Below are 25,500 nucleotides of genomic sequence, written 5' to 3'. Positions count from 1 at the left end.
TTTAGAGAGAGACACACTGACAGACGGAGGAACAGACATACAAAGGAACGGTTAAATGGATGGAAGGAGGGATGGATAGACGGATATATAACATTACATATATACATTATATACATATACATACATACACACATTAACCTGTCCATACCTGTGATGAGAGATGACAGCGTATGTTCATTCCGTGTGATGGCGTTACTCAAAGGCATAAAATTGGCGCAGTATTTAAGAAGACCCCTGACTGAGAAAACAAGAGAAACGAGAGGAGATAAAGTCAGGTCGTTCTCTGGTTTATATAAAACAGAAAAACCAAATAGCCACACGTTTAATTGGATAATAATCAAGCCCAAATGTCAATAACAAATCATCAAAGCACTCATAGGTCAATAACATATCAACAAGGCACACAAGACCAAAGGTCTATAACATAGCAACAAAGCACACAAGACAAAATGTCAATTACACATCAACAAAGCACACAGAGGTCAATAACACATCAACAAAGCACACAAGACCAAAGGTCTATAACATAGCAACAAAGTACACAAACATACTGAAGATGGAAATCCTGTACGATTTGACCAAATCAGGGGAAACCAACTATTACCCTTCAAATGTTAAGATTGATTTGGTCTTAGTAATTATTTATGATTATACTGTTAGACTATATTAGCAAGTCATTATCGGTAATATTGCAGAAACCGTTCACAGAGCTACATCCGTGTCCGGCGGGCGTATATGTAATCCACGTGATGTAGTTCATTATGGAATGCCAAAGGGTTAGCGAGATATAATTTTGTGGTAGGATATACGTTGTTGCCTAGATATCAATGTATCATTAACAACTCCCTGCCTATATTTACAACTGACATAGACCCCTGTGTTCAAACTGTATATTATGACCCAACCTGGCTGAAGCGTTAAAAGGTCATCAAGAAACACTGAAGGACATGCCATTGCTTTCATGATTGAGTTAAGCGAGGTAATTCGTATTACAAGGGTGAACTATATCATACCAACTCTCCAACTCACACACACACTTCTGTACCTTATATGCTAAGCAGCCTATCCTTCCTTACCCCCACATATTCATTTAGTGATGTTGTTGGCCGCTGCTAGAAAGTTATTAACTATACATCCCTCTTAGACTTGGGGTATGTGGTCAATGCTTGAACAAAATACTGCTTGACGACAACACGTTCTGTTGACCAGGCGCGATACAGTGTGTGTAGCCCTACAGTGTGGACTCAATGGGTTTGGTAAACTTGGTGACAGCATCTCCTCTTAATTTAAATATGCTAGAGGGGCCAATAACTGGTAAACCTTGATAGTAATTAACCTGACACCATTGTTTTTGTCACATCCACCATTTTGTTTGGTCGTAAGTAAACATATTTGACAGTCTATTTATCTTTATCTATACTCGATGCGTTGGAATATATAGGTAGATAGAACACACTGGAAAGTAATTTTGAAACACTTAAGATATATTTTAAATAGGTTAACATAACTAAGGACATGCACGAGGCCTCTTTAAATGTCATGTTCTACCTCCTTGTCCAGTTTATTATATTTCTTTAACATTTTTGATTCAGATATCGACTACAATAATGCACAGACTCGAAGTTAACTTGATTCAGGCTAATATGCATACTCTACGGTCTTGGGTTTACTTTGGGAAAAATTGGCGGTAAAGTGTTTGAAATAACACATTTTGCCACCCTATGTTTAATGCAAGAACACCTTGTCGTGTCCGTATCTATAAGGACACCTTGTTATGGCCATATCTATAAGGACACCTTGTCATGGCCATATCTATAAGGACACCTTGTTATGGCCATATCTATAAGGACACTTTGTAATGGCCATATCTATAAGGACACCTTGTCATGGCCATATCTATAAGGACACCTTGTCATGGCCATATCTATAAGGACACCTTGTAATGGCCATATCTATAAGGACACCTTGTCATGGCCATATCTATAAGGACACCTTGTCATGGCCATCTATAAGGACACCTTGTTATGGCCATATCTATAAGGACACCTTGTCATGGCCATATCTATAAGGACACCTTGTAATGGCCATATCTATAAGGACACCTTGTTATGGCCATATCTATAAGGACACCTTGTCATGGCCATATCTATAAGGACACCTTGTCATGGCCATCTATAAGGACACCTTGTTATGGCCATATCTATAAGGACACCTTGTTATGGCCATATCTATAAGAACACCTTGTCATGGCCATATCTATAAGGACACCTTGTCGTGTCCGTATCTATAAGGACACCTTGTCATGGCCATATCTATAAGGACACCTTGTTATGGCCATCTATAAGGACACCTTGTCATGGCCATATCTATAAGGACACCTTGTCATGGCCATATCTATAAGGACACCTTGTCATGGCCATATCTATAAGGACACCTTGTTATGGCCATCTATAAGGACACCTTGTCATGGCCATATCTATAAGGACACCTTGTCATGGCCATATCTATAAGGACACTTTGTAATGGCCATATCTATAAGGACACCTTGTCATGGCCATATCTATAAGGACACCTTGTCATGGCCATATCTATAAGGACACCTTGTCATGGCCATATCTATAAGGACACTTTGTAATGGCCATATCTATAAGGACACCTTGTCATGGCCATATCTATAAGGACACCTTGTCATGGCCATATCTATAAGGACACTTTGTAATGGCCATATCTATAAGGACACCTTGTTATGGCCATATCTATAAGGACACCTTGTCATGGCCATATCTATAAGGACACCTTGTCATGGCCATATCTATAAGGACACCTTGTCATGGCCATATCTATAAGGACACCTTGTCATGGCCATATCTATAAGGACACCTTGTCATGGCCATATCTATAAGGACACCTTGTTATGGCCATATCTATAAGAACACCTTGTTATGGCCATATCTATAAGGACACCTTGTCATGGCCATATCTATAAGGACACCTTGTCATGGCCATATCTATAAGGACACCTTGTCGTGTCCGTATCTATAAGGACACCTTGTAATGGCCATATCTATAAGGACACCTTGTCATGGCCATATCTATAAGGACACCTTGTCGTGTCCGTATCTATAAGGACACCTTGTAATGGCCATATCTATAAGGACACCTTGTAATGGCCATATCTATAAGGACACCTTGTTATGGACATATCTATAAGGACACCTTGTCATGGCCATATCTATGGCCATATCGATATGGCCTACAGATGTTATACATTTTGTAGGTTGATCTCACTGACAGCGATTTAAATAACCTACATGCACATGCAACTGACACGTTAGATTTTCACATTTCATTTGTGAAGGAAACGGAAAAGACGAAGAACGAAGAAAGCATGACTGGTTCATGAATAAAGTTTAATTCCCCGTTTTAGACAATAATATACATCTATTATCTAAAAACTTTTGAATTTTATGGTTAGTAAAATAAATTTATGGCACAAGTAATGATTCCTTGTTGACCGCGAGACATTTTATAGTTTATTTTATTATGACATTGTACATGCTGGTAAAGGGCGATTATCTCAAATATGATATATGACTTGTCATGTAGATAATTCACTAGTTAATGCAGTCGCAAATGGATTTCATTTTAAGGAGTTTTATATCTCAAGATACATATAACTTTTGCAAGTTTTATGTAATTTTATTCATGAGTCTAGCATATTACCACAAGTGCTAACAACAACAAAAAACACAAAAACTGCACTAGCTTTTTAATTTGTAAGCCGCACTACATGGCCGCATGTGTCCGCACTACATGGCCCGTAGTACATATACTATCATCATTACCGACTTGTTTCCTCAATAGTCAATCCCACCCTACCAGATCATTCCTGCACCCACGCCCTCCCCACCCCTCCTCATTTCAATTTAGAAGAAACCGATAAAAGCTTACCAAGGTTTCCTCTTGTCCAGAATTGCGGTTCTTTGTCTACAGATTTCAGAACATCTGGATGGAAAACGATTTTAGACCACAAATCGGTAGTAGCTGACTTTGGAGCGCCGATTAGGTAAAAATAAGGCAAACATAAGACTCGAAAACTCAATTCCGGATTTTCCCAGCATGGATTCTTCGTTGAAGATGAGAAAGTACGCGGAATTTTGTCAAAGAGCTATAAAATGAGGGGATAGAAACACGCTTAGTTGCTATTTTAATTTTTGCCCAAAATGCTTTTTGGTTAGTTATTTCTCTATATATATAAGTATAGCAAGGCAATGAGTCCCCGCCAAAGATGCTACAACGTGAATTAACGGCCTTTTACTTATGCTCAAACTTTCACAAGCATCTTCTAAGTATAGTTTGTCCTCCCTGATGACGTAATTGTATAATAAAATATTCCTCACTGTTTTTATAGCATTTGAATAATCAGGACTCAGTGGGGATTATTTTGGGAAATTGAACGTCAATATCACATATTTTAACATTAAGTAATGCACACTTACATCTTATAATAATACTACTCACGTAAGGCGCAAGGTTGTAAAGCTCGATTGGTAGATTCTTTCGATCGTATGTAACCGGTTTGGCGGGTTGCATTTCATTCATCCTCAGTAACTCCTGTTTGATTTTATTTCTAAGATCCTCCAATGATTTTCCAGTCATTGATGGTTTTAGCTCGAATTCTTTGAGTCTCATAGGAATCACCCCTTTCCCGACAATGGTTAAATCCATAAGCTCGATCATTTCTTTGCCTGCAAAGTCTTCCAGCCATTCTTGATCCCATTTGATCGCCCTGGTAGCCGCATGATGTTTCAGGTTATCGTCGAATGCCTTCCATTCCGCGATTTTCGTTTTCGATGAAACATTTCTATTGTGTAATCTCTGCAGAGTGCTAACTGCAGACTGTTTTCTCCTCAAATCGCTGATGGTTAAATTATTAAATCTCGATAAATAATGAACATAAGGATCATTTGATCTGAGTATTTCATTGTTAAAAAATCTATCGTTGCCTGTTTGTTCTACCTTGACGATGGTTCCATTTTCCAGCTTTTTCCAAACAACGACATCTTCACCCCTAAAACCAAATCGACTCTTCCTATGTTGTAAATTACTATGTCCATTATGACCTGGCGATTCTTCTGCATTATCGCGTTCTGAATTACCGCGATTTGATACCGATTCTTTGTTTTCATCGTATGTCGTTGGGTTTCGAGCAGGTTGCTTTTTTACTTTTATATCGTTATCAGCAGACGATAATAAATTTCCTGTCATGGTAACCACATGGTTGTCTTGACGCCAGTCGTTTGCTATGTTTGATTTCTGGTTTAAAGGCTCGTCTGCAACTCGCTCTATTGAACCATCGTGAGTGTGGCCGTAGTGTTCTCGAGTGATATTTATCTGTAATTCCGGTGTTCTCATGTGCCATACTATTATCAAAATGATAGGCGATGTGCATAACAGCAACAAGAATTTCACCTGTTGAAGACAACATTTAACAAACTTGATATTTAGCAGCAAATATGATTTGTAGAACGGCGATGTGACATGACTGTCACCTTTCCTTATACAGTCCTCAACAATCAGATCATTGTGCTAAACAACAACAATAACCAATTAAAAACACAACAGTATTAGATAACATTATCTAAAACGTCAATATGTATATTTCAATTCGATCGATCGATGCGGCTGCATGTGCGATATAATAACCCAACAACACTTTGCAGTGTGCACATTTTGTGCATGTAAAAATTCATTATTTTGCTGCATTTTGACAAGAAGTCCACATGTAATGCCCCACAAGTTTAAGTCTCAAAAGTGTGTTTGCCAAATTTTAACTTCGACCTTCCAGCTTACTGCCCTAAAAACTCAGTGAAAATAACACCGTTCTATGCAATGTTAATACTAATTATCATTATTTTTATTGAGTTTTCTGTCGTAAAACATTTTGAGCTGAATAAAATTCGCCAGCTTTTTGAACGAGACCGTAAATTCCACAAACTTCACTCGAAATTTGAAAGCCTCGCCCAACAGATCATGCGCCAATCAAATCTCACTGTTTTGTTTTGCATATGACTTACGAGTGGACGATACGAGTATATATAGGTTATATTTGTGTAATGAACATGCTGATATGGGCTGTCACAGTGATTTTACGATAAATCGTTTGCACCATATGGGCAGCAGAAAATAAATTTCTTTCTTTCGAAATGTCAAGTACTGTAATAGTTAAAATGGTTGCCATGGGAACTGAGATCAAAGGTCACTGGTCAAAAGTATATTTTTAAAGTAATTTGTATAAAAAATCTTACTTGACGGCTGTGCCGATTTGCTTCAAACTAGGTGGATACGTACCCCATGGTAAACCCTTGTCTCGCTGGCCCCAGGAACCAAAAGGTCAGATTAAAGAATTTTGTTTGTTATAACCCCATGGAAAAATTGCACTGACGTGGACCCTTCACAGATATAATGAGAATGTCAAGTGTTATCAAAATATGTATGCGTGGTAACTGAGGTCAAATGTCACGTGATCTAAGGTCAAATATATCTTTTTAGGGGTACTCAGACCAATTACTTGGCTTTTACAGCGAAATTAGCAATGAAAAATAATCTGAATGATGATATCAGTAGCATTACTTTATGAAGACTATTTCTATTTTATATCGCTTGGTTTTTGTGTTGGCAAAAACTTGGGAGGGCGTATATATTTCCTCTCCCCCTCCTCCCCGCTCTAACGTCCCTGCTTTCGTTATCCTTTTAATTCGACATGAAGAGTGTATTATATCGAAATAGATCAGCAGAGAATAACAGACCGCTCAACAGAACGTCTTTATACAAAATGAGACAAAACAAATTGTTTCAATGAAAGGAAACCTGCGACACACACGGAAATTAAACTTCAATATTTAATGCCCCATGTGGCTTGAAATGTTTACAATGATTGTAGGGAGACCAAATTTCAGTTAGATGTATCTAATATGAGTTACGAAACTGTAACTAGTATGTGCAGGTGTGTTACTTGTTTATATATGAAATGAATATGAGACGCCAGCATATAAGGATTTATTTTACTTTCTACTAAGACTTGGCAGAATAATTTACTAATAAATATAAATACTTTCATATGAGGAGCTCCCTTCTTGAAATACCATTTTTTACGGTTTGACCTCCAATAACCTTGACTCCCGATCAAGGTTGTAGACTTGTAAACTTGCACACGAGCTTACCATTTACACCAACACATTGATCAGCGCGCTGGTTTTTGAGTTATAACTTGCTAGCTTCTACGATAATCACGCAAGTTGGCTTAACATGTCGTTTGACCTTTATGATTAGTAATAATAGTAATATCATGTAATTGTCCAATACAACATACACATATAATGAATTGATTTGAATATCAGTATAGTGGCTAAAGGTAATAGCAAAACATTTTACACGAATTATCGAAGGAGGTAGTTTAGAATATTTATCTCAACTATCCCTACCCTCTGCCCCCCTCCCCTCCCCCCGCCTACCTCTCTTTTCCGTAACTACATACCTGTCGATTCCTTCCGATCATCACGACGCAGTGTTGTCGTTCCGGAAAGTAGGTGAAACATCCCCGTTCATATCAGTGTCGATACAGATACTCTCCAGATGGCCGCCTCAATTTCATTACAAAAGTCGGAGATTTCCGCTGAGAGGAAAGAAGCACAATGTGAAACTTCACTGAGGAGTTTGAATACTATATAAGTCATTAAGGAAAATAACATTAAACTTAACCATTAGCCCCCCCCCCCCCAACTACACCCAACATCTGTCAAGGCAAATTTTGGAGGCCAGCTACATCAAGAGACGTGCAGGTCTTGGAATTGCTTGTCCATAACAGTGACTGAAAACAGGTTTACTGCACAGTAACCACGCAGAGGCAGTTATCACATCAATAAAAAGACAACAGACTACCCTTATACTAGATAACAATGCGATTAAGTGATTAAGTAAATTCACGTCATTAAGGAAAATAACATTAAACTTAACCATTAACCCCAATGAGTAGCCTATGACGTCATTCGCCTATACGCAATGCGCTGTCCTAACATAGCATATAAACTAGACAGTGAAAGTGTTAATCATGATACATATAAAGCGTTAATTCCCACCATTACGTTGACATGGAAGCATAATTCTAGTCACATGATGAACTTATTGTTATTATAACTAGGAGCAGCCGCTTGGGTACATAACCACATAAATCTTCAGTTTTATTGAAGAGCATCTACTTATGCATAAATAGTATACGTGTCTTAGAGCAAGGGGGTGGTGTTCCATCTCCCGGTTAGTCAGTCTGGGTCACAAATAGTAACGGTTAACCGGCTTAGTGATCCAACCGGCGGAGGGAAGTCCTTGAGGCAAGCGATACATTTCTCTCGTTAGAATATCCCTGTACCTCTTGAATGTTTACTGATCAAATCATTTCATACCGATACCTAACTGTATATGGTAAGCTAACTGCTCAATTGGAGACCCCCCCCCCCCCCTCGACTTAGCGATCTATACCGGTCTAACGTTGATGGTTAACCGATTAATTATTGTCGATTAACCGCTTATAGATCACCCGATATTTTTCCCGTCCCCCTCGCCCAGACTTTTTCTGGTATATTCTGCTCTTGTTTAGTTATCATGTTTACAGACACACAACACACACAACCACACACATACGCACACACACACTTAATCAAGCCATAATGACCAAGTAAAGATTGAAAAATCATTTCACCTTGCAAAGGAGTTGTTGAGTATATTTCTCGTTTAAATTGTATCATACGTATAGGTTCTGCTTCAGCTCAATCATGCATAGCACTGAACACATAATGTTATAAATTCGGATTATACAACCAGAGGGCGAATGCATAATACATCCCACCGATAGAAAAATGTATAAAAGCAGATATTGCAATAGGATACGTCTTAGTTTGCGTAGGTGATTTGTAATAAAAATTAAGATGAGTGAAAAAAGAAACATTTTTGTTATCATCAAACTTGATTGTTTATAACAGCGTGAGGTTTACTTGCAGGTCCTCACAAACCTTGTAAACATTCCGAAAATACCGTAAGTTTTTCCGAACTTATTTCCTTCCTTCCATTTAAGGTAATTTCAATATGAAACGCATTACGGTCATGTTTCTTAAAGACTGGTGCAACGTCATGACAAACATCCGAATAAGATTTCCAAACATCTATGCAGATACATTTCGAAGTTTATATTGACGACAAAATACGTTTGTCAAATAAGCAAAATTCCTTTGTGCTAACCAAAGCATTTCGTGACAGGCAGGGGGGCAGAAAGCTTCCAACAAGTGAGGGGGGGGGGGCAAAACAACAGAGGGGCACTCTCTCATTCCACAACCACCACTCGTTATGCTATAAACCGATACACACAGGCCATATGTGTTAATATATATGCTATCAATACTATTATGGAGCACGTGAATAATTTAAAATTAACAATTAACAATTATCTTTATTCAAAAGATAGTTCTTCATCAAACAAAGGGAACATTTTATTTGCCAGTAGGGCACATTTGCTATTTTGGGGAAAAAGTGGGGGCACGTGCTCATAGTGCCCCCCCCCCCCTCCCTGGTGACAGGCTGCCAATGTGTAAAACCGCAGATCAATAAGTGCTGAAATAATGAAGGGGAACAATGTTGAAAAGTTTTAGCAAGCAAAGTTATCATGTAGCACCAGTTAGTGCAGTTAGTGTATGAGAATGGTGCAAGCAATAGCACTATTGAGTACCTAACGCCTATACTCGTGATTGGACGATGGTCACATAGTCTCAGTCTCGATGTGAGGGGAAGGGGAGTGAGGGGGATGTAAGTGGATCAGTTTAAAAGTTTGGTTTTCGAGCCTTCGTTCTTGTGTGACTTTGTTTAACCAGAAAGCCAGTTGGCTTTGTGATTCCTTGCCATATAATTTGCTCAAAATTCCACATATCTGACTTATTCCTATGTATAGAGCAAGAGACTTAAATTTGCCATGAACTTAAGTGCGACCATAAAAGACCAATTAATTCACTGGTATATAAGGAGTTAACATACATTACTATTTCCGCATACATTTGTACAAGTCTCGAAGTTTCACATTAACTTGAGTAACCAGTGTAAGTACAGATGAATTGCCTGCGTGGCCCGGCTCAGTACTATACCTTGATTACCAGTTTGGACACTGAAGGAAAATAAATTACGGAACGTGAGATACTAATTCAGGATAGAACAAGATCATACCTCTCCCGAAAGAAAACACACATCAGAGTTAATTCGAAGGTCAGATTTTATTAAGTCAACTTATAATCCTGTTCTTAAATGTCACGGGGTATTACAAAACATGGGTCGAATAGATTGTTTTCATTTAATAGGACAAGTTATGCCTTCCACGTCCATATATAATATACATATGTAACCGAAATAAAATACCAAATTATTTCCCGCTAACAGCTGTCATATGAATGGAGGAAGGAATGTTATTCCAACCACAGCATGGAAACTTTTAAACAAAATCACTACGGCAAACCTATTTGGAAAGGTTATAGTTCAAGGCTAGCTAGTAAAAGGAGACTCAATGTGCGGGTATTACAAAGCTGACTTTTAGTCTTGCTTACAGGCATGTTAGGTTAGAGTTAGTGTTGCAACATGGTTGGGTTGTATGGTTTGGATTATATATGCTTTACAGAGCGTGGTCATCAATAATAGCACATCATTTGATCTCGCTGTGCGAGATATTAAATGAATACATTTTTTAAGTATATAGGATATAAGGTAAAGTCGTCCCAAACAGCTTAGTAGAGTTCATATGATGGTAGTTGTTTCGATGGTTGCGATAAACACAGTACGCAGAACGGTGTATAGAGATAAATCACAGGTAGGTTAGTGTGGCCCTCGGGCCGAATGCTGCCCGCACAGAGCTTCTGCGGCCCAAGAAAGGTTTGAAATCTCTATTTATGCGAATCGCTGAACCTTTTAATCTCGGAACAATGTTCTTTTCTCCAGCCAAAAATCAACTGAAACAATGAATTTCACTGAATGATCCAAAAGGACATTTGTAGGCTATTCTTTGTGGGTTTCATGTAGTATTTCTAGTACATAAATGGATCTCGGTTATATCATGCTTCTGTTGCTACTCCTTCTGAGGAGTGGTTCTATAAGAAGAGAGTTATTGTGTTGACATGATATACAGAACCGTACTCTGGTAGTAAATAATTAGATTCAATAAAAAGATGTCTCGTGATTTAATTGACTATATTTAAATCTACAATAGACTTAAATATTCCTCGTTAGACTTAATTCATATAGACTTAATTATTCCTCGTTATTTACTTGCCTATATTCAAGTCTACAATTGTATCTTTCTGTCTGGGGTGTGGGGTAGGGAGGGGGGAGTCTGCAGCTTTCCATCATTTTTCAAACCCTGGATCCGTCTCTGCTACACTAATATTCTGTTTGACTACATCAACTGAAAACTCATATCATCACTTTTATGTTTTTCATTTTTGTATTAGCAGTATATGTATTTTCGGGCAATATATTATAATCTTTTAAAGGATATCGGTAATGACGATCTCGCTGATTTTGCTCTGTGGTTTAATTCTTTCCTTCAGCTGTGTGATTCCATCGATCTTTGACCATATTGCGCCGTAAAAAGAGAGAATTATACTTCTAAATTCGGGAGTCAAAGTGCTCGAAGCAAGGAAAAGTTTTCCTAAGTTAGTGCATGCGTTGAAGTTGACTGTATAATTCGACTAAACGTGTGAAATAATTAAAGAAACGTCTCATAACATAAAATTTATGTTTCCTTGTTTCAATGTGGCAACTTTGACCGTTTCCGTTAAGGCGTTGTAGATTAAAGTTGCGATTGAAAATGTGGTTATAATTTTACTTACCAACACGGCAACATCAGTGCCTATATATCAGTGCTACCATATACATTACGCGAATTGAGGGGACATGCGGAAGTTACCGTATACCACCATATACAGTACAACTATATTACAGTAGTAACTAATATATTCGATACTTACCATAGCATACTGTTTCTTGATAAACCCTTAGTTGGTAACGACGAAAGAAGCCTCAACAAAGCTGACTGGGATTTCACGAACAATCAAAGTGCGTTTCTTTGACTATGGTAGTTTCTTTTCAATGTTCCGTGTACGTACTTGAGCATGTTAGATACACTGTCTTATATATACGCACTGCAGTGTACTCAAAGTTCTGTCTTTATCAATAATGACACGTTCAATAACATACATTTGATCACACAGAGAGATCCAGCAGGTTGCCGAGTTCACTTCCTGCTTAACAAATCTATTTAGGAAATTGATAAAGAGAAAATAAAACGTCAAATCGTTTCTAACAGGAGTCAAATTAAACCTCTTAGTAGTCTTACGTGCGTGTGAGTATTGATGCTGACATTATTAGGAACCTCCAGCCGAAACCCGAATCTGGGTGAGGTGAGTGGGCCGGTGAGGGGATAAAGGGCAGAGTGGTGAGGGAGTGAGGGCAAACATGTTAACTGTTTCGCCAAATGCATCAGTTGTTCCAAGACTGCAGCGTCGCCGGTTGAATTACTGAACAGGTCCAAACACAGTCCACACTTCGCTTTGAATATGCATGTGATTTGTGTATATTCCATGATATTTTCATGATGATCGGATGCAATTTCATGATTATAAAACATCTAAGACCAAATTTACCATGACACGAATTTTTTGTATACTTTTTGCTACTGGACATATTTTTGGGATAAACATACACGGTCAGACTGGATATAATTTCATGGTTAATTTAATGTCCGGTCGGACAATATATACAAGGGGACAACATTTACTGTTACAACGACAAATGCAGCAAGACAGTCTGGGGATAATTTTGAGCAATTAAACTAATTAATTAAAACTAAACTAATTAAATTAAACTAAATTAAACTATTTAAGTTTGACATTTCTTTTGATTAGTAACATTCGCATGCATATATGTGTATATACTATATACGTATCTATTACTTCAGGTTTGTAGTAGTTAATGTATGAACTTCGTGCGATGTCTGTGATCTGCCATACCTTTAATGAAGTTGAAAGATGAGTTATGTATAAGATTACTCACGTGATTGAACAAGGTGAGAGTTCAGTTAACAAGGTCAGGTCGTTTTCTTTATTAAGACATCGTCTGTGTTATTTGATGCTCACAGACTGATCGGGAATAGTGTTACAGAGACGTTCAATGGCATTCGGTAATGAGTTTGCCTAAATGATCCTGTGATATCATTTAAGTCAAGTCGACGAAGCTATATATATATATATATATATATATATATATATATATATATATATATATATATATATATCAGGTGCGTATCCAGGGGGGGCGTTGGGGGCGCGCGCCCCCCGGGTAAGGAAAAGAGGAGAGACAAAAAAAGAGAAGAAAAAAGGGAAAAAAGAGGGGAAAAAAAGAAAAGGAGGAGAGAAAGGAAGGGAAAAGAAAAAGAAAAAAGAGAGAAAAAGGAGAAAAGGAGGGAGTAAAAGAGAGCCAAGACCTCGGGAAGAGAAAGAGGAACAGTCATAGTTAAAGCGCTGATCCTTATTATATACACAGGGTAGCCAGTGACAGATCAAGGATTACGGAGGGGGTGTGCGCCTCACCCTACCCCTTACACCGACAACTCCATTTTTGACATTTCCATTTTTCCTCTCTCACTAATGTATCTATATAAATACTGTATATGGTCTATCATAACGCGTGTGTGTGTATGGACGCCTTTAACAATTGTATAAATTGTAGTACAATTGTGCTATATGGAACCAACTGTGGCTGGTCTTGAACTCGACCGCGTCGTCGGGGAACATGACGCATTTCGGGAAGGGGGCGACCGCCCCCCCCCCCCGTGCAAATTTTCTTTATGACATCGCTAGTAATTTCAAAATAGACAATGCTTAGATGCAACTTACAAGGCCTGGGAAGTGTCATTTCCAGCGATCTGGGAGGCATTTTCGGCCAAAATTTTTCTTGTACGCTTCGCGCCAACCTATGGTGGCGCTTCGCTTAGATAGTTTGCCTACAGGCTTCGCCCCTCCCTTGGCAATTACTCGCTACACGCCTGTTCGAATTTGTAAAGCAAAGAGCAGATATAAGATCATATCAGTGAGCATTGAATGCATGTTCCACGATGAACAGCCTCAAAAAACTGTTTATGTGTGTAGTCAAAGGCGTAGGAGCCAAATTGGATTTGGGGCTGTAACGACTTGCCCGAAAAAAAGCCGAAATTTTTCGCGCGCTTCGCGCGCGTTCAACATATCGATGCCAATATCAGCCCCCGCCTCCTACGGGACCTACGCCTAAGTGTGTAGTGTTCGCTTTCGATATACCTGATATCGGAAATATCTCCTATTTTTCAGTTCCGAAACCAAGTTTTATAATAGCCATTATAAGAGGTTGCAATATTTCTACACCAATCAATTAACTGTGTCGGAATTTTAGAAAATTTCCTCACCAACATTCTTCATCATACTTTCTTCTACTCGTGCAATTTTGACCTGTCTATTAGGGGTTCAAGGAGGTTTTTCTATATTACTTGTCCATAGATTGAATTTTCTGCAACATCATGGGTATGTTTTCAAGTGATTTTTATTCACGAGAAATGTGAATTTTCAGATTCTCAACAAATAATCGGCTTAAAACCTTGAAAAGTGGGGTTTTCGGATATTGTGGGCGGTGACGTAGAATCACCTACAAAAGCAATGATCCATAGGGCATGCAATGAGGACGAACATGATGTGTGACTGGTGAAAATCTTCAAAAAGGTTATGGATGAAAAAAAAAACTTTTGGGATATACTTGGTTCTCAGGCAAAAAGTGTACATCTGGTTCGCCATTTTCAAGCCCGAGAAGTGCCATTTCCGGTGATCTGGGGGGTATCAACACCAAAAATTTTCTTGTACGCTCCGCGCCAACCGATGGTGGCGCTCCGCTTAGATGGTAATTCGCGCCCCCCGGGTTAGAAAATCCTGGATACGCGCCTGTATATATATATATATATATATCGTACTCTTCCTGGTGTCCTATCATATATAGTGCTCGAAGGCCTTCTCGCCCCGTGGATTTGTACAAGTTTAGTCGTACTACTCGGGAGGGGTGGGGGGGGGGGGTCTTTCGGAAATCTAGATACTCTGCATTTAAGGTAAAGGTTCTACTTATAGTCGTTATCACAGTGATGTTGTGCTCGAACTACTTGTCTGCTATTAATACACAGAAATCACACAACGAGTAGTGAACATGAGCATAATTAGCCTAATTAGCCTAATTGCAAATCACATTATTTCTGTTACGAGCTCGAGACTAAAATGTAGCCAAATTCTTCTAACCAGATGGTCATTTGGTAAGAATGAAGAATAACGAATGTATCAATCAAGCACAAAGCTGTAAATCACTTAAGGTTTAGTACTTAACTCTTCGACAATTACAATAAATCTTGTTTTCCTAAATGTGTATTCCGGGCAGATAATGTTAAAGAATGTTTGAAAATGATAAATTATTCACAATGTTAGCTGAAATCCCCATTTCAACTCCAGGAAGATCATGCACAGCGGGTGGTCTGTGACGTCACCAGGTGTACGTTCTCAAAAGCGGTTTTTATATTCCTCTTGTTGATTCAGCATTGAAACTTGATACATCTGGATGTTTGCTGACCTGTTATGTTCTCTGTATAACTTTTGAACTCCATCAAAATGAAGCTATTTTGCAGAAACATTTTTCTTCTCTGTGGATACATGATTAAGATATTGAAAAGCAACATGTTTTTTTCCAGCTGATTGCCCTGATGACATCATTCACTCACTAATTAAGACTATATCACTGAGGGCAAAACAGATGGATTGCACATAACTCCCCACACCTAACCCTTACCATACCTCCACCCCTCTCACATCCCAAAGCTTACCACGATATTAGACCTATAGTTTAGAACCTATAAGAAAAACATAAAATCAAGAAAACGAATCAATCAATCAAATAAGCTTACCATTCACTATGTACCACAATATTGCGCAAACGATTCTCTAACTTTGTGTTAATTCAATGAATGCCGTTGAATGTCGACCACAATCTTGTAAATGGCTTCGGTAAATTTCACCGCATCAACACATATCGTGGAACTACATCTAGTCCTGCTGCAATACGATACTTGACAGCTCTGCGTTGACTTTGCGAAATACCGACGTGTATTCATATACAAAATGCTTTGTCCATGTCAGCCGCCGTTTAACTTCTGTTCTTCTCTAAATAATTTGGCACCTTAAACCAGATCCCATTCTGGCGGACTAAGCATTAACACTTCTCATGGCCGCTCGAGCAAATAAAACTGTCAAGTATTTTAGCTTCAAGTTTAAATCAGTTATTTATTTCCAAGATCCCCAAAATGGACGATTTCCATCTTACAAATTAGAAAGGAGGTCCTGGTGTTCAGTATGCGGAAATAGTTTAAATGGGAACAACGTACTCCGTTCCTTACCGTGAAAAGTACTGAATCGTTATGGCAGTGGACAACATCTGAGCAACCCTCTAGATAGCTAGCTGATGTCTAGATCTCTACACATGTAAAATCTTGATGCTAGTTCCAACGTGCGTCGTAGGCTTATAGCTGGCTTATCGGGAATCTAATTTCAGCCTCGGGGTTTAGACGAACGGGAACCTTTGATGCGGAAAATATGAACAGCTATGAATTTACGGGTACTCAAACAAAAGTCAAACTCAATGGTAAGTGAACGTGTGTACGGAAAAAGCTGTGTGGCGTATGAGATCAGTGTCTCGTCACTCAACAAGGTTATGATGTATATACAGAGGTTAATACACTTCCTGAGTTCTAAACTTGAACTTGATAAAGTTAAAGGCTTATATAATGAAAGTATTAATGAAGGTTTATTGATGTAAAGGGCATTTGCGATTTTCTTTTGTTGTGAGTAGATCGTTGCTGAGTGAAGAGGGGTGTGGTGACAGAGAGGGAGTGGACAGGTAATAGGCTATACTATGTTTTGTTTCATTCGTCTTAAATTAAAGAGAAATGTTCTATCTGTCGTAATTATGTCGTGAACGAAGTTCATTCCCCGTCTTAATTTTGAGGAATGTCTTGGTTCGGTTCATTTATCACAAAGGGAGAAATCTAATCGCGAGTATAGAAATGAAGAGGTGTTTAGGTAAGTTTGTACTATTCTTTACAATTGTTGAGTGTTGCCCTATATCATTTAAGAGCGTAGTGTATTATACTTGAAGTGTAGCATTGAGTTATGTTTTAACGTAAAAAGTTTAATGAATTATATATATATATATATATATATATATATATATATATATATATATATATATATATATATATATATATATATATATATATATATATATATATATAAGTGTAATTACAAAAACCATGATATCAATTAGCAAAATCTTTCTCGTGTATTAAAGATTTATATTCTGTTTTGGGTACCGATTCGCTAATAATAGCTAACTATATGCCTTGTTTGGGAAGAAAGACCACCCACCCGTTGCAGGTCCATTTATAAGGGGAACAAAATACCAGGGTGCTAAGGTGACAGCTCCCTGCCCTATACCGTGGGGACGGAACTGAAGTATATAGCACGACCACCAGTCCTGGACATTATTTTTATTTTATGTCGTTGCAAATGACGTTGTGATTTGTGCATAACGTTGCGTATCTGTGATTGAGAGAATGTCCTGGCTGTAGTATGGTTGACCTTAAATATCATATTTTGAGTTAATTATAGTCCACAATCCCAGTGGGAAGAATTGTTTATTTTCACATCCAAACCAGTCTCCCAAGGGCGTGTAAAACAACTCCGAAATATAAAATTCCGGAGGCAAACTTTCCTTATCATGACGACTCTATTATTAAGCACGTTTCATGATTATCTTTTACATGATAGGTAAGTCTATATAGTAGATATAATACATATATATGGATATGCCTACACAAAGAGGGTTGGTATTTAAGTAGCCTACCTCTGTGGTATTCGTTAGGACCAGCCCATATAAAGTATATATACGGTATTATTTTATACACATGGTGGTCTCGAGCCTGTGTTTGAATGATTTTCAATAATTTGATATCATCATAAGAAAAAACACTGTATTTAATATTAAATGGTAAGTTGTGTGGTCTGTTAATTCGCGTTGATGTTACGGTTTGGGTAACTACAAGTGAAGTATAGACAATATTTATCATTATTACATTATCTCCATGAGTGGAAACAGTAAACAAATTGACCAAATTAAGTTTACACCTGAACTGAGAGTTTGGTTAAAATTAATTGCATCATACCTTAGTAAATATAGACGCACTTTATATTCGTTACCGTCAGATGAGGCATCATCATACTAAATGATCCATAGATTAGGAAATGAGACGTAACGGCAGACCTAATTAGTAGGCTCATGGCAACCGAAATGGTTCGTTATACGGTCAATAATACGGATGTAAAATGAGGTCGTAAAGAGTTATGGAAATGAGACCACTTAGCCATTTATCTAATACTTACTGAACGTCACCTTTTAGGGTTTACAGTACATACAGTTTGTAAAAATGAGTTGTAGCTGGTGAGGGATTGGTGGGAGAGACGGGGAGGGGCGGGGAGGGGCGGGGAGGGGCGGGGGGGGGGAATTAAGCTGAAAATGTCTTGTTTTTCTTTGTAATATTTCAATCATATATCCACAGAGGAAAACAATATTTCTATTAAAAAGATGAATTCTGATGAAATAAAGAGAACACCGATAACTAAGAAAATTTCAAATGTATTTCATTTCAAAGATATATCAACATCTATGTATTAAGGTAGGAAAGTAAACCTTTTGATGAGCACCTGTCATTATGACATCACAGAGGCTATTTTGATTCATATCTTGTAGAAAGGAAGAGTTTATCTGGTTAAAATACATTATCATAACTATAGTTAGTATCATGATATGGAGATTGTCGCTTATAGGCGTATATACCACAGAGATCTTTCTGATGAAACCGGTTCTCCCCCCTCCCCCCCCCCTCCCCCCCCCTCCCCCCCCCCCCCTCCCCCCAAAAAATAACTAAGAAAACAATTTTCTCCACTGAAACCAATAAGGGCGTCTTAATAACTTCAAAATCCGTATTTGCAATATCATTTCTGTGAAAATTTAACTTTGTAATAATATAAAAATCCTCCAAAAATACAGGCCTACGTGGATCGATGACGTAGACTTGCTCAAATCTTCGATCTTGCTTATATGCCGAAGAAGCGTTATACATGTGGTATCTCCCAAACGGAAGAATATATTTCTTAGTTGTTGATATCAAATACTTCTTTCGCAAAGACCAATTATGCTTGTTATAGGTTTGCTTCATCGATTCAGTTAATCCAGTCCATTTTTATGATACGGTTTATCAACTCTGACTTCTTTTGCTACAACTAATTCATTTACTGTCAAGATTTTGCTACTGATTTTAGCAGCAAATGTGTTACAAAATACGTGCCAAACCAGCGTATAGCTATATTAGCTACCTAATCAAGTCTGGTTCATTGCATGAATGAATCATTACCCCAAACTTAATGTCTTCATACCATTTTACCACCATTCATTTTCGAGATGCATTAACTGTAAAGAAAACTTGAATGCCAATGAATTATTTATGAATTTCCGCACTTTCCACAGTGAATAATTATAGTCTTGCCCGTGGCAGTTAATGTTATTTCCCAACGGGGTTAAACAATCTCTAAACATGATTACGTGATAGGAGGGGGGGGGGAGGCGTTAAAATAAATCGAGGGCGCTAGTAAGTAACTAATAGCAGAGCCGTATATAGAGATATACGGCTCTCTATATACGGCTCTGACTAATAGTGGTCCACTCCTTACCCCAAGTCGACGCTGATGGACAGGGTATACTCTACCGCAAGATTCAACTTTAATATAGCACTGATCATTATTTACTTATTGATAGAGAGATAGAGAGAGAAACGGAATCAATGAACGATGACATTTTATTGTACCTTTTAAAATTGCCATTAGTTTAACAGATTATCAGCACCCCTGTGTGCCGTAGCCTCTGCCCGATTCTCTACCGGGAGTTCATTCCGTATGTTATGTCTTAAAACGACAACAAGCATTTGTCGTCTTAATAGGACATCATATTGTCCCCAAAATGTTAGCAGTGCTAAAAAGTGACAAGTGTTTTCTAAATACTTCCTGGATTCTCATTTTCCAGGTTTTTCCAAAACATTTATAAGTTTCCAACTAGCGAATAAAATGTCTAAATGAGGAAGAATGCTCAAAGGCTTCTCTGGCGGCTGGAGTTGATCGCTTAGCAAAATAGCAGCAAATTTTCTTCATCGCTTGGTCAAAAACACATCCTCATAGCATGTTGTATCGCGAAGATATGAATTTTCAAACTGCTGTGATATCTGGTAACAGCGTGAAAGATGTCATTCACTCATAAGATGCCAAATAAATGGCAAAATTACACAAAATTAAAAATCACGCACCTTCCCATTCACTTTTCCCCAAATCAGCTAGACCTATTATTACAAACTCCATCTTTTAATTTCTTGACGATAATGTTGTCCATCAAGCATTCTCAAAATGACCCTAAGTTTGATCTGAGGCCAAAGGTCATCATCTTCTCGTAAACTTACCCCAATTCGGTTGTCATGGTAGCCAGGTAATATTTCTACTCTCATTGGCTGATCATCGGCCCACGTGATTGATACTTTTGGTTTCCATGAATTGCTATATTGCGGACGGCTCTTGGAAATTTGTTGAGAAGGTTTTGCTTTTATGCTGGAAACAGGGACTGTATTACTTATAGCTTCATAGTTAGAGCGGTATTTAATCCGAGGGCGTTTGTCATACCACGGTTGACTTATATTGTAGTGCAGACTTTTCTTGCAGAAAATTCTACTTCTGTAGTTTTGACCAATGGTAGGTAGTCTAGTAACACCATGTGTTTTTAAACTTTCATCTGTTTCGGTAGTATTTCCCCGACTTTTCAAAAGAAATATTTCATTTAGATCTTCACGAAATGTCACGTGTTTATCTCTTTTTGCTTGTTTAAGATGATCTTCGGTTCTCAGTGCTAATTGTTTATACTTTTCATGCATTTCTTGCTCATGAATGACACTCTTCTCTAAATTTGGTTCATCCTCATTAATTCCAAAGGCCGCACCAGGCTTTGCTGAAATTGTGACGTCACATTTAACGTCAAGCGCTTCTTGTCTTTCATATTTACTAATCAAACTACTTCTGGACAGTGCATCGTCGTCTAGCTTTGTTGCGAAGAAACGATTGGATTTGGCAAATTTGTCGTGAATATTAACAACAGGTGGCGACGGTTGGTTCCAATCACTTGTACTTGCTAGATGTTTCAAACAATCGACTTTCATGAACCCAAAATCGACTAAAGTAGTTCCAGGTTTCCCAATAGTATTGAGAACATTTATATCGTTGAGGTTTGAAGTTTCCGTTTTTGTCGATAACGTCCTTTTATAACCAGTGTAATCTCCTTTATAGACGGAATGTTCTCCTTCGTTGGAAATTGGGAAAGCAGAAATTTCCTCAACTGTTTTAGATGAAATTCCCCGTGGGGACTGAATGGAGGAATCGCTTTCGGTGTTAACTGATTTCCTCTTCGCTGAATATCCTCCTAAATAGTTAGCGTTCTTATCCAACTTTGAAGATTCTTTATCACGAAACCCGGTCGTTCGTTCGTGCAGCAGAGAGATCTCTTTCTTGGTGTAGTTCAATTTTGGAAGGGCTCCATCTGTTTCACGTTTTGCTGTTCTGCCTTTCGACGAATCGATTGCCTCTTCTTGCTCCATATTATTTTTGCCCTAGCTGGTTATGTTTATTGCTATAATTACCAATTCTTAGTTCACCTGTAATCAGATATACTATTTAACAATATTAGCATAAAGCTATCTACCGAGGATGTAATTTTTCTTGTACGCTTTCGAAACAGAAAGTATGATTAAATAGTAACGCTAGTTAGTTGATGAGCATAACAAAATAGTTCGTCTACAGAATAATATATGCAAACAACTGAGGCTATATATAGGAACATCTACTGTGAAAGTGTTGCAGCTGCCTTCGTCTATGGCAACGTATGGACCTATCTGTCGATTTTTTAAAGAGTAAAGGTATTCAGTAATTGCTGCGAAATTAGTATGCTAAAGTTTGGAAAACTAGTAGTTTCTGACAAACATAAACAAAAAGGAGGGTCCATTTAGACAATTCAATGTCTGCCCAAGTAAAACGTTTTGAAGATTACAGTCAAAGGCTTCATGAGGTTTGAACTGGATTGGCCATTATTTGACCTTCTCACCACAATTTTTCTCGAGTCGGAAAATAAGCAGACACAAGATCGTCTTCCCTTTCAAGTCACTTAGCAGTATCCGCCGAATACGAGACAACCCAACGAGATCGTTATTGGAGGAATGAAGTAGCACGTAATATACGTGGAGTTTGTCTACATAAGAAGAAATAATGATAGATACTAATTATTATATTCACTCACTACACTATGCGGGCCTCTTTGTTTATATGAATAGTACCACACCATTTCCTTTTCATCCCTTTGTCTTTTGTTTATGTAATTGATCGGTTTGGCCCCAAAGTAGTTAGAAGTTTTGAAATGCTGCTTTCCTACATGGCTTGATCCCTTGTCAGTGAGGAGGTCTAAAACAGACAATAATTGAATATCTCAGAGTAAATAACATGCTTTCAGAGCGGCAGTACTGAAAATACTTGTTGAAATTTGAGCAAGGTTGACCATTATCTGACTTTATAGCATATTTTGGGGACAACGCTGATAATATATAACTATATACCTAACTATGTGACTTCGAGTACCGTTTTAGTTAATCGCAACTTTTTTTGTGGTGCGAACTGCGTAGTGGATTCATTGTTGGGCCCGGGTGATCTTACGGTTTGCTCCTCAACGGAAAAATGACACTCTCCGTTTTGCACGAACTACAAAGAATAACAGTAGTAACCATATATAGTAAACAGTATATTCGACTACTAGCATGATAGCTTTGACGGCTGTCTTACACCGGGTGTCGTTAGCAGCTGTTGCTCTGACCCCGAGTCCCGATCCCCCACCCCCTTCTCCTCTTCCTGGTCTACCCCGCCTCTACCTTCCAACTTCATCGCTTGGTGCATGCGTGTCATAATGGCTTTAAGTTGGCATCCAATTTACGTGATGAAGGTCTATACTCTTTATTTTAGGCTTATTTATATTTTGCATCATTCCACTCATGTATAGGCATAATAGAATAACTGCTTTAATTCCTAAACAAATATCCACTGTGATTTTATGAGTCAAACTTACCACCAAAGACAGAACCAGAAAAGTTGTTAGGCCTTCAAGCTTTTTTTTTTTCGCTCTGTAAAAACCACCGTTGCTGGTTTCCTTCACCAGTTACGTCGCATAGCCTTTGTTTGTCTCTCTACAGTTCAGGTATACCGCACCGACATTGTTCAACAACGAATAACAAAAAAAACAACTTTTTTCCTAAATTTTTGTTGAGTTTCAAAGCAGGATTGACCATGAAAAGTTCGTCTTTCCACACAGACACTTATAGAAACATACACTTATGTGTCCTCGTCAACTAACTTACTTGAGTATCGTTCTGTATTGTGTACAACGATCAGTTACCAAGGAAAAACTAGTCTCAAAGTCCATGACGCGGTCAGATTAATTTCGTTAAACGGATAACCTTATTTACAATCTGAAATGTATACTACTAATAAGGTATAGAAGCTTTTAAAGGTCATCAGAATTGACCCCGAATTTTAGCAGGATTCAAATCACTAAGTTTCCAGAAGCACTTTCCAGAAACTCCTCTACTTCGAGTTAAGCTGGATAAGAATTAAGAGAGCGATGTGGTTGTGGGATTAATATTCCTCAGAACATTCCCAGGTATCATATTTTATTTAATCTGGGAGAGGAACCTCACTCCCCCACAGATGATGAGAGGCTTCAAGGACCGCAGGGGTGACACCTCTTCATGATTAAATCCAGTCCGGTTTGGGTTTGGTACAAGTTAATACGATATTGATCTACACTGCTTTGATAGTGTAGTTTCATTTCAAAGGAATGACGTAAAAGTTGAAACCGTTGAAAGTTTCCATTTTCCACATATGCTCAAGTGTCTCGGCTATGAAATGTTGACAACGAATGAACTCATTAACTACTACCGGTACTCAGCGGTTAACCTCCATTCGTCGATAGTGTTTTGGGTGTGTCTTACTTTGATTGATTGCAAATCGTATATATTATTGGTGGGTTTTTAAGTATTGTTTCAAATCAACTGTCAAGTATTTTTACTGAAATATTTTATAAAAGTATCAATCAGAGTATAATTCCCTCCTTATGGAAGCACACAATAACTGCACCCTTACCCAAGGTTTCTAACCCCACTTCTGTACATAACTACAGACCAATTGATGTGGCTAGTATTGCATTTAATTGCATGCAAAAGGCATTGTTACCATTTATTACCATAGCTATTGGTCTACATGGGAATAATTGTCAGTTCGTATTGTGGAGTATCATGTACGGATGCTATTTTAACACTTGTTATTGATATAGTCACATGTTTAGAGGTGAAGAAACAAATATTTGTTACATGGATTCTGCCTGATTTAGTATACGCTGTCCCTGTTTGGTATCATTTCTTATTAACTTGTGATAAACAAGGTATGAGAGCTTTCTTAAAGTATTGTGCTAAGATTTTTAAGTTGGATTGTTAAGAGCATTACTGAATTGGTTAACGGTGCAGCTAAAAGTGAATTGATTAGAATCACCATGAATATTCATAAGGATAGTAAACAACCTCTTAATAAAGAACTCAACTCTCTTTGTCTGTAAACTAACTATAATTTACGAAATCGTGCAATAAAACCAAAACATAGGGTTCAAATTTTCAAAAAATCCATATTTATACAGAGCATCTATTTTATTCAAAATGGAATTTGAAATGATTTAATGTATCCTCTTTGATATTTCCTTATCATTCCCAGTTTAACTTAAATTTTCAAAACTGTTGATTATGTTTCTTACATTTTAAATGTCTTTAATCGCTTTCCCTTTTATTGTAATCTTTGTATCATAACTTTTTATACTCTCCTATTTATAAATTGTATTTTATGCTATTTATACTTGAATAAAGGAAACTTATGTTATTGGTCTCATTTATATTTATTTCATCTTGCTAGATTTTTCCTACTAAATGCGGCAAACGCGTCTGTACGTTGCATGACTTTGTGTGATGAAAAATCTTATTGCAACGAATTAATAGCCTGACTGGCCGAGTTGCTTTTAAATTTTCAGGTAATAAGGAAACGTCGTTTTACATAAATAAATGTCGAACTGCAGGGCCACAACATTTTTTATAAAACAAAACGAAGATATAAATTAACCCTATAATTAGCA

General features: G+C 37.8%; 2 protein-coding genes across 3 annotated transcripts in view; both read right to left on the bottom strand.

Annotated features, from left to right (window-relative positions):
* Window positions 1-16,821, bottom strand: part of LOC139974861 (uncharacterized) — a 28,461-nt gene extending 11,640 nt beyond the window's left edge. Inside the window, exons 1-6 of the mRNA XM_071982349.1 lie at window positions 16,049-16,821; window positions 12,054-12,339; window positions 7,538-7,675; window positions 4,522-5,472; window positions 3,952-4,168; window positions 149-238 (exon numbers count right to left, since the gene is read on the bottom strand). Of these exons, the coding sequence (XP_071838450.1) occupies window positions 149-238; window positions 3,952-4,168; window positions 4,522-5,472; window positions 7,538-7,558 (1,279 nt within the window). The 5' untranslated portion in view covers window positions 7,559-7,675; window positions 12,054-12,339; window positions 16,049-16,821. The remainder of the gene's footprint in view (window positions 1-148; window positions 239-3,951; window positions 4,169-4,521; window positions 5,473-7,537; window positions 7,676-12,053; window positions 12,340-16,048) is intronic.
* Window positions 16,822-19,123: 2,302 nt separating this feature from the next.
* LOC139975297 (uncharacterized) lies at window positions 19,124-25,364 on the bottom strand. 2 transcript variants are annotated; one of them, XM_071983113.1, is made up of 2 exons: window positions 23,395-25,364; window positions 19,124-22,530 (listed from the first exon to the last, which is right to left on the bottom strand). In XM_071983113.1, exon 2 carries the CDS (start codon window positions 21,881-21,883, stop codon window positions 20,591-20,593), a length of 1,293 nt encoding a protein of 430 aa, XP_071839214.1. In that variant the 5' UTR covers window positions 21,884-22,530; window positions 23,395-25,364; the 3' UTR covers window positions 19,124-20,590. The 2 variants fall into 2 exon arrangements, with proteins under 2 accessions (XP_071839214.1, XP_071839215.1); XM_071983114.1 differs by lacking the exon at window positions 23,395-25,364 and adding an exon at window positions 22,892-23,381.
* Between the last annotated feature and the right edge of the window lie 136 nt (window positions 25,365-25,500).

This window comes from Apostichopus japonicus, chromosome 10, assembly GCF_037975245.1.
Source record: "Apostichopus japonicus isolate 1M-3 chromosome 10, ASM3797524v1, whole genome shotgun sequence".
NCBI classification, from domain to species: Eukaryota; Metazoa; Echinodermata; class Holothuroidea; order Aspidochirotida; family Stichopodidae; genus Apostichopus; species Apostichopus japonicus.
The sequence above is the reverse complement of the archived record's forward strand: the minus strand, read 5'-3'. Positions and strand labels throughout refer to the sequence as shown.

Bases quoted from the DNA above. Each gene is read 5' to 3' on its own strand.
- LOC139975297 (XM_071983113.1), bottom strand. From the start codon at position 21,883: ATGGAGCAAGAAGAGGCAATCGATTCGTCGAAAGGCAGAACAGCAAAA.